Source organism: Rhinichthys klamathensis, unplaced genomic scaffold, assembly GCF_029890125.1.
Source record: "Rhinichthys klamathensis goyatoka isolate OS25496 unplaced genomic scaffold, OSU_Roscu_1.1 h1tg000331l_1, whole genome shotgun sequence".
NCBI classification, from domain to species: Eukaryota; Metazoa; Chordata; class Actinopteri; order Cypriniformes; family Leuciscidae; genus Rhinichthys; species Rhinichthys klamathensis.
This window is the reverse complement of record NW_026606846.1, coordinates 1096077-1112772: the sequence shown is the minus strand read 5'-3', so window position 1 is coordinate 1112772 and position 16696 is coordinate 1096077. Positions and strand designations below refer to the sequence as shown.

General features: G+C 41.0%; 1 protein-coding gene across 3 annotated transcripts in view; it reads left to right on the top strand.

The window, feature by feature from the left end:
* Window positions 1-16696, top strand: part of LOC130105977 (uncharacterized protein DDB_G0271670-like) — a 174826-nt gene that overhangs the window by 134223 nt on the left and 23907 nt on the right. The window contains exons 2-4 of one of the 3 annotated variants that reach the window (XM_056272174.1): window positions 565-633; window positions 1609-1923; window positions 2021-2398. The exons of the other annotated variants lie outside the window; for them this stretch is intronic. Of the exons in view, the coding sequence (XP_056128149.1) occupies window positions 573-633; window positions 1609-1923; window positions 2021-2398 (754 nt within the window). The 5' untranslated portion in view covers window positions 565-572. The remainder of the gene's footprint in view (window positions 1-564; window positions 634-1608; window positions 1924-2020; window positions 2399-16696) is intronic. 3 annotated transcript variants of the gene reach the window in all.

Here is a 16696-nt window from a genome sequence, read left to right as displayed (position 1 = left end):
ATGATGTTTAGAGGAGGAGCTGTAACTATATATAATGAAGAGGAAGCACTGATGATGTTTAAAGGAGGAGCTGTAACTATATATAATGAAGAGGAAGAGCTGATGATGTTTAAAGGAGGAGCTGTAACTATATATAATGAAGAGGAAGCGCTGATGATGTTTAAAGGAGGAGCTGTAACTATATATAATGAAGAGGAGGAGCTGATGATGTTTAAAGGAGGAGCTGTAACTATATATAATGAAGAGAAGGAGCTGATGATGTTTAGAGGAGGAGCTGTTACTATATATAATGAAGAGGAGGAGCTGATGATGTTTAGAGGAGGAGCTGTTACTATATATAATGAAGAGGAGGAGCTGATGATGTTTAAAGGAGGAGCTGTAACTATATATAATGAAGAGGAAGAGATGATGATGTTTAAAGGAGGAGCTGTAACTATATATAATGAAGAGGAAGAGCTGATGATGTTTAAAGGAGGAGCTGTAACTATATATAATGAAGAGGAAGAGCTGATGATGTTTAGAGGAGGAGCTGTAACTATATATAATGAACAGGAAGACGGACAGAAACAGAAATGGCTGATAAGTGTGATCTGTGTCTGCTGGGACTGATCGTTCTCTCTTCACTTCTCACAGGTAAAGAAATCTGTATTTTCTCTAAACACATTTAGTGGAATTAGTCTGGAAAGAGTTCATGTGAACATGCTCAGTTTATTCTTGCACACATTCACGTTGTGATCTCAGAGTTGTGTATTGATACACACAGATCATACTGTATTATTCCTGATACTGGACATAGTGTCACTCAAACATCTGATGATGAAGAATGATCTTCATATTAAGAGTGTGTCAGTGATTTGAACAGCTCTCTGATAAACACTAATAGTTTATTCTGGAGAGTGTGTGTTTGCTTTAAGTGAGGAAAAAAGGTTAACACTTTACAATAAGGGTATATGAATAATCATGTAGTAATAACTGGATTAATACTTAATTCAACATGAACTAATAATTATTGAAGGCACAACCTAATCATGAACCACTGAAGAGTTATTCTGAACTACGATGGAGTCATTATGGATTCACGCATGAATAACGGCAGCCTTAACTACATGTTAGTACATGTTTGATAGTTAATGTATCATAAACCAAATCAAACTGCCTCTTTAATAAGGAATAAGAAATAGCCTGACTACACCTCCGTTCTCTGATTTCTGGAAAAGTCACACAACAACTGAACTGGGCTGCATACTTGTTGTGTTAGACCATCATGTGCATTTGATAGTAAGTTTAAAAAAAATCATGAGCTGAATTTGGTAAGTAGTTAAAAGTGAATTAATTATGACTGAGCCCTCTCGCCCAGTCCACACGTTGATCTCACAGTGATATCTTCATATGATCATCAATGTGAGTCACAGTGAGCTAAAAGTAGCTACTCTTTACAACTGCATTTACAACTGCATTTACATCGAATTGGAGAAGGGGATCAAAATGGACTCAGAGCTTTAACACTCTCAGATGCAATCGAGAGCAACAGTGAGGAAAAATATCATGATTTAAAACTTCTGTTTTTAATATATATCATAATGATGACTGAGATATACTGTGTTTCAGGCACCAGTGGAGTGGATGTGTTCATCAGTTCTGGTGTAAATGTCTCTCTGTCCTGTAATAATAATCTTTCTGACTGCAAATCAACTTCATGGACCTACTCTAACAGATTCAGACATTCAGCATCAGTTGAACTGATTACTGGAGGGATAAAGAATAAAGACACAGAGAGACATGAGAGACTGAGTCTGGAGTCTGACTGCTCTCTGGACATCAAGAACGTCACAGGAGAAGATTATGGATATTACAGATGCAGTCAATATGTGAATGGAGAACAACAAGGAACTGATGCTGATGTTTATCTGCATGTTCTTCATGGTAAGTTTATGATTATGTGGTCAATTTAAAAAGGGCAGATTCTCTCTTTAAACTCAGATGATGATTGAAGAGTCAGTGATTTGTGTCTTGTGTTCAGTTTCAGTGTCTTCATCATCATCATCATCATCATCATCATCATCATCTTCATCATCATCCTCACAGACTGAGATCAGTCCAGGCCGCTCTGTGACTCTCTCCTGTCAGTTGTATTCATATTCTAGATTCTCCTGTGATTATTGGGTCCGTTCTGCAGGAGTTGAGCTGTTGTGGGTGAATCAGACTGGTGTTGATCTGAAGACAGACTCCAGATATCAGATATCATCATCATCATCATCATCATCATCAGCTCGAGATCACTGTATCCTCACTCTGACTACAACACTCCTGAATGAAGATGCCAACAGAGAGTGGAGATGTCAGCTTACTCAGGGAAAGCAACTCCAGACCTCAGTCAGATACACTGTCAAGTATTCAGGTGAGAAAACAGTGTTAGAAGAGCCTCATAATGTCAGGAACACTGAGGTCTATCAGTATCACTGAACCAGAACAAACTGAGGGAACAAAAGCTTATTTGACTCTCACAGAAGAGGAACTCAAAGCATTGCTTCAAACTAATGAACTGCAGTGAAGTAACAGTCCAACTGTTCACTCTTTATGTGATGTGAGGTCAGTGCTTTAAGTGGGCCGGTACGCACCGGTACTCAGTACCGTGTAACGCTTTGACCAGGATAGCTCTCACGAAGTCAATAGAAGAAAGAGTTTAGAGGCGTAAAGGCTGTATCATGCACATTTAATGGCAGGTAACACAGGCAACACGATCCTCTCACACATGAGAGATTACTCTTTCAGCGTCACAAAATAAAACTAGAGAAACAAAACTATATAAAGATGTAGAGCACGCTTAGCATCTACGGTGGATTTCACTCACACTCAACTCAACAGCGTCATCACGCATAGCGCACGTCATGAATGATGTGATCAGTCTCTTAAAGGGGCACACCACACAATAATGTGATGCATGTAAATACACAGTTTCGTTCGTTACAGATTCCCCCCGGAAAGAAAAAGGCTGTCCCCAGTCGTACACAACATAAGGACAACATACACATCCAACCCCATACATGGAAACATGGAAAACCCATTAACCAAACTATGTTTCACATACAGAGGCCAATAACTGGCATACATGTCAGTATAAGCTACACATTACACTGTATGCACCACAAAGACATCTCAAAAACAAAAACCTGTGAAAACCAAGCCATGGGTACAAAATACAATTTCTTGTTTTTTCTTTTTAACATAACGTATGAAAACTTAAGAACCAAAATTAAATGTACAAGTTCTTATTCTCTTGTCAGAAAATAATATCTCAGAAGAACCTTTAAACACAGATGTTTAAACCAATAAACTCAACATCACTTTAGGTCTAATCTGTCGGTATGATACTCATTAGTCCATCCACTATCTGACCAACCTGACGTGATTCTAGGGGCCAACCTAGGTCTGAGATTGTAACGAGGGCCCTGAGGGACAAAGTCAAGGTCAGGGAGGTCTAGACACGTCAATGTCAGCGTCAGAGATGTGAGTACAACTTGTGTATTCTCTCGACATGTCATGAGCATTTTCAGTGAAACCGTCACAATCAACAATAGTCTCATCAGGCAGAACAGCGCATGTCTCCTGAGATATGTCTTCATTCAACTGTGTTGTTTCCAGACAGTCCTCAAATGGATCATAGGGCGTTTCAGACGCATCCTGAGGCACACTCCTCATATTACTGCCCCACGAGTTCCAAGTGTGAAAAGGCTGCATATTGACCACATGAAAGACTCCAGCATCCTCACCAGTGTCCAACTTCGCAAGTCTATAGTTCACACTAGACAAGACTTGAGTGACACGATATGGGCCATAATACAGGGGCGCTAATTTAGCAGTAAAGTTGGCCAAAGCATCCGATTTAGGATGAGTCCTCACTCTGACAAGGTCACCAGTGTTATAAGTAGCCGATCGGCGTCTTTTATCATAGTGCAGCTTTCTTTTGTCATGACTGGCTTCCAGAGCTGCTTTAGCATGATCATGTGCTTCACGCAGTGACAACCTCAAACGCTCTAAGTATGGGACTTCAGTCTCCTCCATCCCATCCCAGACAGGCTGAGTGACCAGATCCAGAGAAGTGTCCAACTCCCTCCCGTACAACATCATATACGGTGTTTGACCCGTGCTTTCATGTGGCGCAGTCCGTAGTGCAAAGCAGATTTGTGGGATATATCGGTCCCATGAGGTGTGCTTTTCATCCACGTACGCTCGAATGGCCGTCTTGAGAGTACGGTTAACCCTCTCTGTTGCATTCGTCTGTGGGTGATACGCAGTGGTTAACCGATGTTCAGTTCCCAGGGCAGTAAGCATCTGTCCAAACAGCTCACTCACAAAAGGGGAACCTCTGTCTGAAATTAAGTAAGCGGGGGCCCCATGACGGGAAAAACTTCACTCAGCAGTTTGCCGGCTGCCACATGAGCTGTGGCTTCTCTTACTGCCACGATCTTAACCCACTTAGAAAAGCAGTCGACAAATACCAAGATGTGAGGATTTCCCCTGGAGGTACGAGGCAAAGGGCCCACAAAATCAACACCAACATACTCCCAAGGTTTCTGAGGCCGAATCGGGACCATTAGACCGGCAGGCTTCCTTTGGCTTTGTTTTGTCAGTTGGCAAACTGTGCAAGAGGTCACGTATTTCTTTATCTCAGATGCCATTTTAGGCCAGAAAAACCTGAGTTTCAGTCGGGCTAAAGTTTTAGTTATTCCCAGGTGACCCGCAGTTGGATGATCGTGATAATACCTCAGCAAGGTACCTTTGAGAGACTCAGGAGCATACAGCTTTAATCCTTTCAAAGGATGGATACCGCAAGCAGGTTTGGGGTCGTTGAAGTACAATAGACCATCTTGAATGCAATACTGAGAGCATCCTTCAACTTCATCCTCCTGTTGGAGCGCGGCCTCCATTTTACGGAGAAGATCACCCGTAACTGGATCATCGAGCTGTAGTTGTCTGACATGAGAACGGTCCTTGAGAGTCACAGAAGAAAGCGTACGGAGGTCAAGACCACCAATCACAGCGTACTCAGGAAGTATGTCCATTGGCGGTGACTCAACTGTTAGAGGATTCCTCGACAGCGCATCAGGCACCGTGTTTCGAGCACCAGGCTTGTGGACAATGTCGAAATCGAAGTCCTGAAGGCAGAGACCATCGAGCGAGATGGCCAGTGGGATTCGGGCGGGACATCAACCACTTAAGTCCACTGTGGTCAGTGAAGATCGTGACGTGGAGACCCTCAACATAAGGCCTAAAGTACTCCAGGGCCCAGATGACAGCAAGGCACTCTTTCTCGGGCGTGGAATAAGGTTTCTCAGCTTTATGCAGGGCCCGACTAGCATATGCCACAGCCACATCTCTACCATTCTGATCTCTCTGCATCAACGCAGCTCCAAGACCTGCGTCACAAGCATCAGCATGAATGAAGAACGGGAGAGTAAAGTCGGGGAAACTCAACACAGGTGCCGAAGTTAACTTTCCTTTAAGCAGGTCCATAGCCTCCTGGCAAGCCGTGTCCCAGACAAAAGGAACGTCGTTTTTAGTGAGGTTGAAGAGTGGCTCAGCAAGGCGAGCATAGTCTTGCATAAAACAACGATAATAGCCTGTCAAGCCTAGGAACTGCCTCACTTGCTTCACATTGGCAGGGGGGTTAAAGTCCGTCACAGCCTTTACTTTGTCTTGTTCCAGCAGGATTCCACTTGGACAAACCCGATACCCTAAGAAGGTAAGCTCTTTGCGACAGAACTGACATTTGGCTAGTTTAATAGTCAACCCGGCGGACTGAAGCCTTGAAAACACTTCCTTGAGATCATCAAGATGTTGTTTGAAGGTGGGCGAAGCCACAACAATGTCGTCCAGGTAAACCGCACAGGACTTATATATAAGCCCAGCCAAGACGCTGTTCATAAGTCTTTGAAAGGTCGCCGGTGCATTACACAGACCAAATGGAAGCACTCGGAACTGAAACAGCCCACAATGTGAAACAAAAGCAGTCTTCGGTTTTGAGCTTTCTGCCATGGAGACTTGCCAGTATCCCCAAGCAAGGTCAATTGTGGTTAAAAAATTTCCTCGGGAAAGGAAGTCAAGGGACTCATCGACTCTCGGCAATGGGTAAGAGTCCTTTGTGGTGAGCTGGTTTAACCCACGATAGTCCACGCAAAAACGTGGTTCACCACAAGGTTTCTGCACAATCACAACCGGGGCAGCCCAAGGACCAGCCGCAGGTTTAATGATTCCTTCGTGCAACATTTTCCCTATTTGGTCCTCGATCAACCGTTTTTTTGCTGGAGTAGTTCGATAAGGAGGAAGCTGAACTGGTTTGCCATTTCCAGTGTCTATGGAGTGCTCGGCTAGAGTAGTACGACCCAGGTGACCATCGAAGAGGTCCGGGAAGCTTCCAAGTAGTTCTGACAACTGTTCCTTTTCAGCAACACTCAGACATGCATCTTCAATTTTTTCTTGAAGCGCTGAAGATGGAATTTCCATGAACAACAAACTGTTATCCAACTCAAGCCCTGCTCCGCCATCCAATTCCTCCATGAATAAAGGATTTTCACCCATGACGACAGTTCTAGATGGGACGTGAATCGTACTGGACGCACGCAACATGAAGTCCATTCCCAAGACTACTGTTGAGGGAAGGCGTGGGACAATAGCAAAACGGTGGTAAAAACGCTGTCCCATAAAGCCAAAAGCCAGCCACGTAAGCCCCACGGGCAGGCATGCTCCACCGTCTGCCAGTTGTATAGGGGAAGAGTCAAGTCAAGTCAAGTCATCTTCATTTATATAGCGCTTTTAACAATGGAGATTGTTTCAAAGCAGCTTTACAGAGATAAACATACAATTTACGGTAACAGAGATTGTTTTGGCTTTATAGCGATTTTTGAATAATGTTATTTCCAGCTAAAGTTGGTTTTGATTGATTCACTTCCCGCAAAATTATCATTTGTTATTACATTAGGGGCCACTAAGACGACGGCGTTCTCTCTAAACAGACTTTAAACGCGAACCTGTGACCTGATGGCGTTCACATGCGCATTCAAAATTGATTCTATAGTTAAATTCGTTTGAATATGTGCGCGCAGGTTTGTAATTTCCCAACAAACCATGCCTAAACAAACTACTTGTCTTGCCTATAAATTTGATAGAGAATTTTATTTTATCACTTCGAGGTACGCGAACCGGATTTCAACAACGCTTTATCTGTAAAGTGGGAAAGGGATCCTCCATAGGGAGAGGATAGTTGACACTTCAGCACTGCATTGTCACCGGGTCCAGGCGAATCTCCTTCGTCAGATCTGGATACGGCCTGGATCCGGCAGGATGCGGGAAAAACCTCGGGATAAACAAAGACACTAAAGTTAGCGTAGATGCCATTCTTCTTATGATGTAACGAGTACATCTGGATTTAAGGGAAGTGTTCCCAGTTCCGGCTGACCTAATCTATGCAGCCTAACATTGAATTATAGAAGTCGATAATGTATTATGTGTATGCTAGGTCAAAGAGATGTGTTTTTAGTCTAGCTTTGAACTGACAGAGTGTGTCTGCTTCCCGGACAATGGTAGGAAGACTATTCCAAAGTTTTGGTGCTAAATAGGAAAAGGATCTACCGCCAGCAGTCGATTTTGATATTCTAGGTATTATCAACTGGCCGGAATTTTGAGATCGCAATAGACGTGAAGGACTATAATGTTTTAAAAGCTCACTCAAGTACTGCGGTGCTAAGCCATTTAGTGCTTTGTAAGTAATCAACAATATTTTAAAATGTATACGATGTTTAATAGGCAGCCAATGCAGTGTTGACAGAACCGGGCTAATATGGTCATATTTCCTGGTTCTGGTAAGAACTCGAGCTGCTGCGTTTTGAACTAGCTGTAGTTTATTTATTAAGCATGCAGGGCAACCACCCAGTAGAGCATTACAATAATCTAGCCTTGATGTCATGAACGCATGAACTAATTGTTCTGCATTTGTTAATGAGAGCATATGGCGTAATTTAGATATATATTTTTAAGATGGAAAAATGCGGTTTTACAGATACTAGACACGTGACTTTCAAATGAGAGATTGGTATCTAAGAGCACACCCAGGTTCCTAACCGACGACGAAGACTTAACAGAGCAGCCATCAAGTGTTAGACAGTATTCTAGGTTATTACGTGTGGAATTTTTTTGTCCAATAATTAGAATCTCTGTTTTTTCAGAATTTAGTAGTAGGAAATTACTAGTCATCCAATTTTTTATATCGGCTATGTATTCCGTTAATTTTGTGAATTGGTAAGTTTCGTCGGGGCGTGAAGAAATATAGAGCTGAGTATCATCGGCATAACAGTGAAAACTAATTCTACCAGAAAGACTCGGGAGATAAATTGAATGGCTATATACATTTATTGACAGCTCAGCAAGCATAAATTTATGAGTTCTTTGGCGTAGGCCCCGTCCTTAGCGAGCAAAGCGAGGTTAGCCGAATCTGCATGTCCCGCCTGAGATGAAGGCGGGGGCGCAGCCGACCCCCCGGAGGTAAGGAAGGGACCATCCTGGTGGTGGTGATGGGGAGGATGGAGGGGAAGGTACCGTCTTGGTGGTGGTTGGGGAGGATGGAGGTGAATGGCAGCGTCAGCATCTGCGAACTCAGACAAGTGTAAGTACCAATCTTATATACTGTGACTGTTAACACCTGATTGGATAGGGATGAGGTAATACATGGCGCGCTGATTGAGTCTTCCTGACAGAACTCAAGCTAAAGCTTCCATTTCCATGTTCCCTAATGATATCTCCTAATGGTAGCATGTACAGAGTGAACAGCAACGGTCCTAGTACTGAGCCTTGTGGTACGCCATACTGAACTTGTGATCGATAAGACATCTCTTCATTTATTGCTACAAACTGATAACGGTCAGATAAGTATGATTTAAACCATGCTAGTGCAACTCCACTAATGCCAACATAATTTTCGAGTCTATTTAAAAGAATGTTGTGATCAATAGTATCAAATGCAGCACTAAGGTCAAGTAACACTAATAGAGAGATACAACCACGATCGGATGATAAGAGCAAATCATTTGTGACTCTGATGAGAGCGGTCTCGGTACTATGGTACGGTCTGAATCCTGACTGAAAATCCTCGCAGATATCATTTCTTTCTAGAAAGGAGCACAGTTGTGAGGATACTGCTTTTTCTAATATCTTTGATAGAAAAGGCAGATTCGAGATCGGCCTGTAATTGACTAATTTTGTATGATCAAGTTGCGGTTTTTTAACAAGCGGTTTTATCATAGCCAGCTTAAAAGTTTTTGGTACGTATCCTAGAGACAAAGACGAATTAATGATAGTAAGAAGAGGATCTATGACCTCTGGAAGCATCTCTTTCAGTAGCTTAGTCGGTATAGGGTCTAACATACATGTTGTCGATTTAGATGATTTAACGAGTTTAGAAAATTCGTCCTCTCCTATGGCAACAAATGAATAAAATTTGTCCTCATGGAGACTACAATGCACTCCCTGATGCGATACTGTGGTAGACGGTTGCATAGTTATAATTTTGTCCCTGATATTATCAATCTTATAAGTAAAGAAGTTCATAAAGTCATCACTGCTGTGTTGCTTGGACACTTCTGGGGTTGAAGCTTTCTTTTTCGTTAGTTTAGCTACTGTTTCAAATAAATACCTAGGATTATGTTTATTTTCTTCTAATAGGGTTGAAAAATAAGCAGATCTAGCAGCTTTTAAAGCCTCTCTGTAAGCAATCGAGCTCTCTTTCCATGAAATCCGAAATACCTCTAGTTTAGTTTTCTTCCAGTTGCGCTCCATTTTTCTGGCTGCTCTCTTAAGGGCCTGAGTGTGCTCGTTGTACCACGGTGTTGGACTATTTTCTTTAATCTTCTTTAAGCGCAATGGAGCAACTGCGTCTAAAGTGCTGGAAAAGAGAGAGTAAAAAGTTTCTGTTGCAATATCGAGTTCTTCTAAGCTATCTGGGATGCTGAGATGATGAAACTGATTAGGAAGATTATTGATAAAGCAATCTTTAGTGGCAGAAGTTATAGGTCTAACGTATTTATAACACGGAGTCGGCTTTGCAGCCTTGGCTAAATGTAATTTACATGAGACTAGATAATGATCTGAGATGTCATCGCTCTGCTGCAGAATTTCAACGGCATCAATATCTATTCCATGTGATAGTATTAGATCTAGAGTATGATTACGACAATGAGTAGGTCCCGACAAGTGTTGTCTAACTCCAATTGAGTTTACAATATCTTTAAATGCCAATCCCAATGCATCTTTTTCATTATCTACATGTATATTAAAATCACCAACAATTAGTACTTTATCTGCAGCCAATACTAATTCTGATAGAAAGTCAGCAAATTCTTTGATAAAATCTTTATGGTGCCCTGGTGGCCTGTCCACAGTAGCCAGCAGAATTCTCAAATGTGATTTATCGTTTACACTATATATTTTTACATTAAGAACCAACACTTCAAAAGAAGTATATTTAAAACTAGATTTCTTAGTGGTTTTGAAAATATTCCTATAAATTACAGCAACACCTCCCCCTTTGCCTTTCAGACGAGGCTCATGTTTATAACTGTAATCTTGTGGGGTTGACTCATTTAAAGTAATGTAATCATTTGGTTTTAGCCAGGTTTCTGTCAAACACAGCACATCTAGATTATAATCTGAAATCATATCATTAGCTATGAGTGATTTTGGAGTAAGGGATCGAATGTTCAGCAACCCAAGCTTTATCATTTGCTCATCTGTATTATATCTGTTTTTTATTTGTTGAACATCAATTAAATTTTTAACCTGACGTTTTTTTGATTTCCAAATTGGGGGAACAGACACAGTCTCTATATGATGATATCTAGGTGAAAGAGGCTCTATGTGATGGGATTTGTCTGACCTTGGTGACGTGAGGCCGCTAGCAGACGGTCGGTTTAGCCAGTCTGTCTGCTTCCTGACCTGAGCCCCAGATTGTCATGTTTTAGCTCTTAGACTATGAGCCAAATTAAGAGGTCCATGGTTGAATCTTAGCCTTCAATCGGTCATGATTTTGAACGATGTCTGCCTGCACTGCAGAAAGTGATGCGCCAGTGTGAAGTGTAGCATCCACCACCTGGCAAGAAAGATTAATTTTAACTCTAAATGGGGTGTTCCAACAGGACGGGGATGTGGGATCTTCCACATGACAAAGGACAGGTTGTGCAGGAACAGTCAGTTGAGGCGAATTCATCTTCTGGAGGGAGGATTGCCTCTGCGAATCATCCTCCCCCCTCTGTAGTTTCCCCTCTGTGCGACAAAAGGAATGTTTTCCCCTCCATTACTGCTTTCGCCGTTGTTTGTATCCTTTGTATCAGGATTCTGTCCTGAATGCACATCAGGGGACTCGCTTCGTTGTGAGCTCCTTCTGGGAATTGGGTTGCAATCCGGGCATGTGCGAGAAGTGAAGTCAGGACATGAGCACTTGTAACCGTAAGTTCCTTTGTCAATTTTAGCTTTACTCTGCCCAAACAACTAAAGGAATGAAAGGAGTGAGAGTGGAAGATTATTTCCCAGATCGATAGCTGTTTATTAATTCAGCTAGAATGTCAATGAAAGAGAAGGGTGCAAATAATTTAACTGATCAAGAAATTTACAGATTGAAAAAGATTGTGCAAAAGCTGAAATTGAATATATTGAGTGATGAATTTGAAACAGAACGATTTTTTTATTCTTCTTGTGTTGTATTTTTGGTTGTTTTGCCCTTTTTTGGTTTATATTCATTCACTTATGAGCAGGCCCGTCGCCAAGGGGGGGCATTAGGGGGCCGTGCCCCCCCAGATGACACAACGTGCCCCCTAATCATATGGTCATTGAGCAAACTTACTATTGAGAGCAAAAAAACGTATCCACGTATTCCATAACGAAATGTCGTCAGCAGCATTTAGCACACAGGTGCACTAATCTCTGTAACTTTAAATAACACATTGTCTTCAGAAATATGAAAATTAGTCGGAGCGTGTAACTCTGCGCAAGGCTTACCTTCCCCTGGCCAAGCGGGCTTGTTGAATTTTCTGATTCATTTGCCTGCTAAAAACAGCCTACTGTTTCCACGTAAAAAAAAGGTAATTTTTCTCAGAATTGCGTGATATAAAATCAAAATGGCAAGTTATAAAGTCAGAGTTGAGTGATATACAGTCACATTTGCGTGTTATAAAGTCAGAATTGTGAGAAAAACTCTGAATTGAGAGAAATCCATGTGAGAATTGTGAGATAAAAAGTCGCAATTATCTTTAAAAAATGTTTATTCCGTGGCGAAAACAAGCTTCCATATACTTCTGATTGCTTTTAGAGGGAAAAGCTGTCCATAAATGCTGGTGTAGGATCAGTTTTCTCCGTAATAAAAGAATATTGGCTAAACTCCGGTGTTTTGAGCGGTGAGTGGATTGGATCTACGCGCGCGCAAATCCTCTCGTTATAATAAGCAGTTAGGCTATGCAAATAAGACATTATTGTGTATCGGCTTTACTGATAGCCTAGGAACTTTGTGAGATCGCGATGAAGTTGTATAACCGCTTTTTAAAGATAATAAAATAGGCGCTCTTTGCGAGCTTTCTGCCATGTCAAATCCTGCATAGCCTATAGTAAATGTTTTTAAAGGGGAAGCGCATATCTTCATGGTGTTGGTTCACCCTCCGCCTATGATCAGAAACTTAATATTTTGTGTTTTGGTGTTGTTTAAATATAGAATTTGGTCTATTTCAGTTATATTAGACTAAATAGGGGATGTTAGTGTTTTTGTGACTGCCTGTTTTGTAGATCGTAAAAAGTGTGCCCCCCCATGAAAATGAAATTCCCCCCCCCCCCCCCCATTCTATATGTTCTGGCGACGGCCCTGGTTATGAGTACGCTAAGACTGGGCACACTCAATATAAATGGTGCACGAGAAAGTGGGAAGAGAACAATGCTTTATGAATTAATAAGACAAAAGAAATATGATGTGATGTTGGTTCAAGAAACCCATAGTGATGCTAAAAATGAGAGTGATTGGAAAATGGAATGGGATGGAGAAGTTATTTTAAGTCATAAAAGTTCATCTAGTGGTGGTGTAGCTGTTCTTTTTCAAAAGCACATAAAACCTTTATCATATGAGGTTGAACACATTGTTGAAGGGCGACTATTGAAAGTCAGAGCAAAATTTGAAAAGTTTGTTTTAGTTTTTGTAAACATTTATGCTCCTGTTTGTGGTCCTGAGAGGGTTTATTTTATAAAAAAAGTGAATGATGCTCTTTCTAGCTTTGAACAAGAAGAGTATATGTTTATGGGAGGAGACTTTAATTGTACAGAAGATCATAAAGTAGATAGGAACCATAAAGAGCCTCATATTGCATCCCAGCATGAAATAGTGAAACTCATTGTTGAAAATGATCTGTATGATATTTGGAAAGTCTTGCATAAGAATGAAAGACAATATACATGGGCACAAGCAAGAGAGAATTGTATTACTTTGGCTAGACTGGATAGATTTTATTGTTTTAAACATCATTTCAATATTATAAAGAAATGTGTGATTTTACCTGTATGTTTTTCTGATCACTGTTTAGTAGAATGTAGTATTTATATAGCAAATATAAAACCCAAGAGTGCTTATTGGCACTTTAATGTCTTATTGTTACAAGATAAGGCTTTTATTGAGACGTTTACATATTTTTGGAAACAGTATGGGTTGAAGAAGCATGGATATAGATCTTTGCGACAGTGGTGGGATTATGGTAAAGTGGAAATACAGCAACTGTGCCGGCAGTACACACTCAATGTTTCTAGGGAAATTTCCCGGTCAATGAGAAACCTAGAGATCGAAATTGTGGAACTGCAAAACTCAGCAGCGTCCACAGGAAATCGAGGGCATACTGAGCTCCTCAAATCCAAAAAGAAGATTTTAGATGAGCTGTTAGGTGTTAAAGCACATTATGTTGGTCCGCTCTCGATTTCAGAGTATTGAGCAGATGGATGGCCCGACTAAGTTCTTGTATATGTTATATATTGTATCTTGTATATCTTGTAGTATGCTAGCTGCAACCATTTACATCCAGTCTTTGTGCTAAGCTAGGCTAGCGGTGGGTGCGTCAAACAGACTTATAGCACGCACGGAGATGAAAAAGGTATGTATGGACTTATCTAACTCTGGGGGATAAGGTGAATAGGCTAAAGTCCCAAAAAGTCAGAGTGTTCCTTTAACAAATCCTTTAAAAGGAATATATATATACATATATCACTGCTTATGGCTTCTTTACCCTTAAATAAATCCCACAAATGTGAAATAAAGTGGAGAAACAACATTTGAAAATGACGTGCACTAGGTTAGCTTATAGCCAGTGGTCCCGGAGCGTAGAGGGGGGGTGGATCCGGCGACTCAAAACGGGGGTTGGAGGAAACGAAAAAAAAAAAAAAAAAAAAAAAAAAAAGCTGCGTAGCTCTCTCTTCGTTCTCTGACTAAAAAAAAACCTTAACAACGATGTGTGTGTATCAGGGCAATGTTTATTTTAATTTCAGAACATGCACTACATGGGTGCAAAATGTAAAAAACAAACAAAACAAAAACTTTTCACAAGCAGCAAGGGGGTCGCACAACGGACGAGAAGCGCCGAGTCGCGTCTAGGTCAACTCTAGCAGGGGCGGCGCCAGATAATTTTAAAGCAGGTGCTGAGGGGCGCATCTTGCTGTTCAATTTTCATAATCAGCATGTAAAAAAATAACATTATAATATTTTTACAAAAATTGCCCAGCCAGAGACTGTTGTAGCAACAATGAGTTCGTTTTGGGGAAATTATTTAACTCAAATGGGGAATATTATTCATTAGATAATGAATATGTAATCGCATACATAAATTAAATTATCCCGAATAGGGAATGGACTAAACATTACCATATATGAATAATTAACACGATTGATCGGATCAGATTAATGAGTCAGATTAATTTTCAGAGTAAATTTACATGTGATTCCAAATTAGTTTGTCATGCATTTCGTTTCGTCCTGCGAACCGGAGATGAAAACTTCCTTATATCACAAGATTACCTGCCTGTATACCGAGTGAATACTTTCCGCTGACCACACGGAAGTATCTGCTCGTATACAGCCCTTTCAGATGTTTAAAATAGTTAACCGAGGTAGAGCGTTGGTAACTTTACAGACCTTTGACATATTACAGAGACTTCAATCATGGGACAATGAGACAGATTCGATTCAAAGGATTATGGAATTTAATAACACAATACTAAAGGTTATATAGACTACTGAAAATCACGCAGGAGTAAATAATATGCATATCAAAACAAACAATACAGGATTGCAATATGACGTATTTAAAAGAGACAGTTAGAGTGAGAGGGAGGTGAGAGAGAGAGAGAGAGAGAGAGAGAGAGAGAGAGAGAGAGAGAGAGAGAGAGAGAGAGAGAGAGAGAGAGAGAGAGAGAGAGAGAAAAGACAGTTCAAAACAGTTCAACAGAGACCCAAAGGATTCCAATATTAATCGAGACAACTTTAAGCAGCACTTAATTGAGATTTGTACGTTACTTGATTTAAACACGGTCCCTTTGTGTTGAGTTGTGTTACAAAGGCAGCGTGGTTGGAGTTGTCTGGCGCGTCTTCCGGTAGGAGGCAGATGTTTGCGATTGCTTCAGCTGCGGCCCGTATGAGAGGCGATTAATCTTAAACTTGTTTCGTTCTTGAATGAAACCGAACTATCAACTGAGGTAGATCGAAAGAAAGCAACTTAGATTTAAAACAAAGTAGAAAAACGACGAAGAAGGAAAACTCCGGCTGGAGTTTAGCAGGAAAGTTTAGGAATCTCTCTCTGGCGTAGGAAACTGCCCAGAGGATAAGGTGGCGGTCTATTTTGAAGGGGCGAGGGACACGCCTTTCTCAGTGTTTGATCCAACCGTTTTGCAGGAGGGCGGGTCGCTAGACCTTCTGATTCACGCCCTCCCGGATCATGTGCATAGGGGATAAAACTTGTTCGAAATACACTTCTAAACTAGTATTAATAAAAGCATGCATCATATTACATTCTGGGTTGATGATTCAATCTTCTTTGATTATTCTGATTACAACCATACCAAATTCGGCATTCCTAGGGCTTAGTGAAATGCAGATACATGATTTTCGTGATTAAAACGGATGTTAAATTAATCACATATCACAAAAGCTTACGGTTATATATGTTGTCATCAGGGAATCATGAAAACACAACCACAAAACATTATACATTTACAAAAGGGGATTTTTTTGATCCCATGTGTTCCGAGTGTTCCTTGTGTGTAAATGGGTGTTCAGAAATTCAACCAGCGTTGGTCACGCGGTGAACCCGCGACCAGTCCCGTGTGAGCGTGTGTGCTTCGAATTTGATGAGTTTAAGCACTGCTACAATGGCCAGTTGTCTAATCTTACAATTCTCTTTTGTGTGTGTGTAAGCGAAAAACCCCAAGGGGGATTCCAGTGTGTGCGCTTATCTGAATGGACAATGTTCGCCTTGTCACCTTCGGAGGGGTTCTTCCACGTGATTCTGATTCCAGTCAGTAATTCAATCAAATCCAAGCCCCATTTGCTTTGTGTGGCAAATTACAACAGAGAGGCTTTGTGAGTGACTCGGTAATCTAATCAGCAGTTCAAATGACCCTTACTTTTGTCATAGTT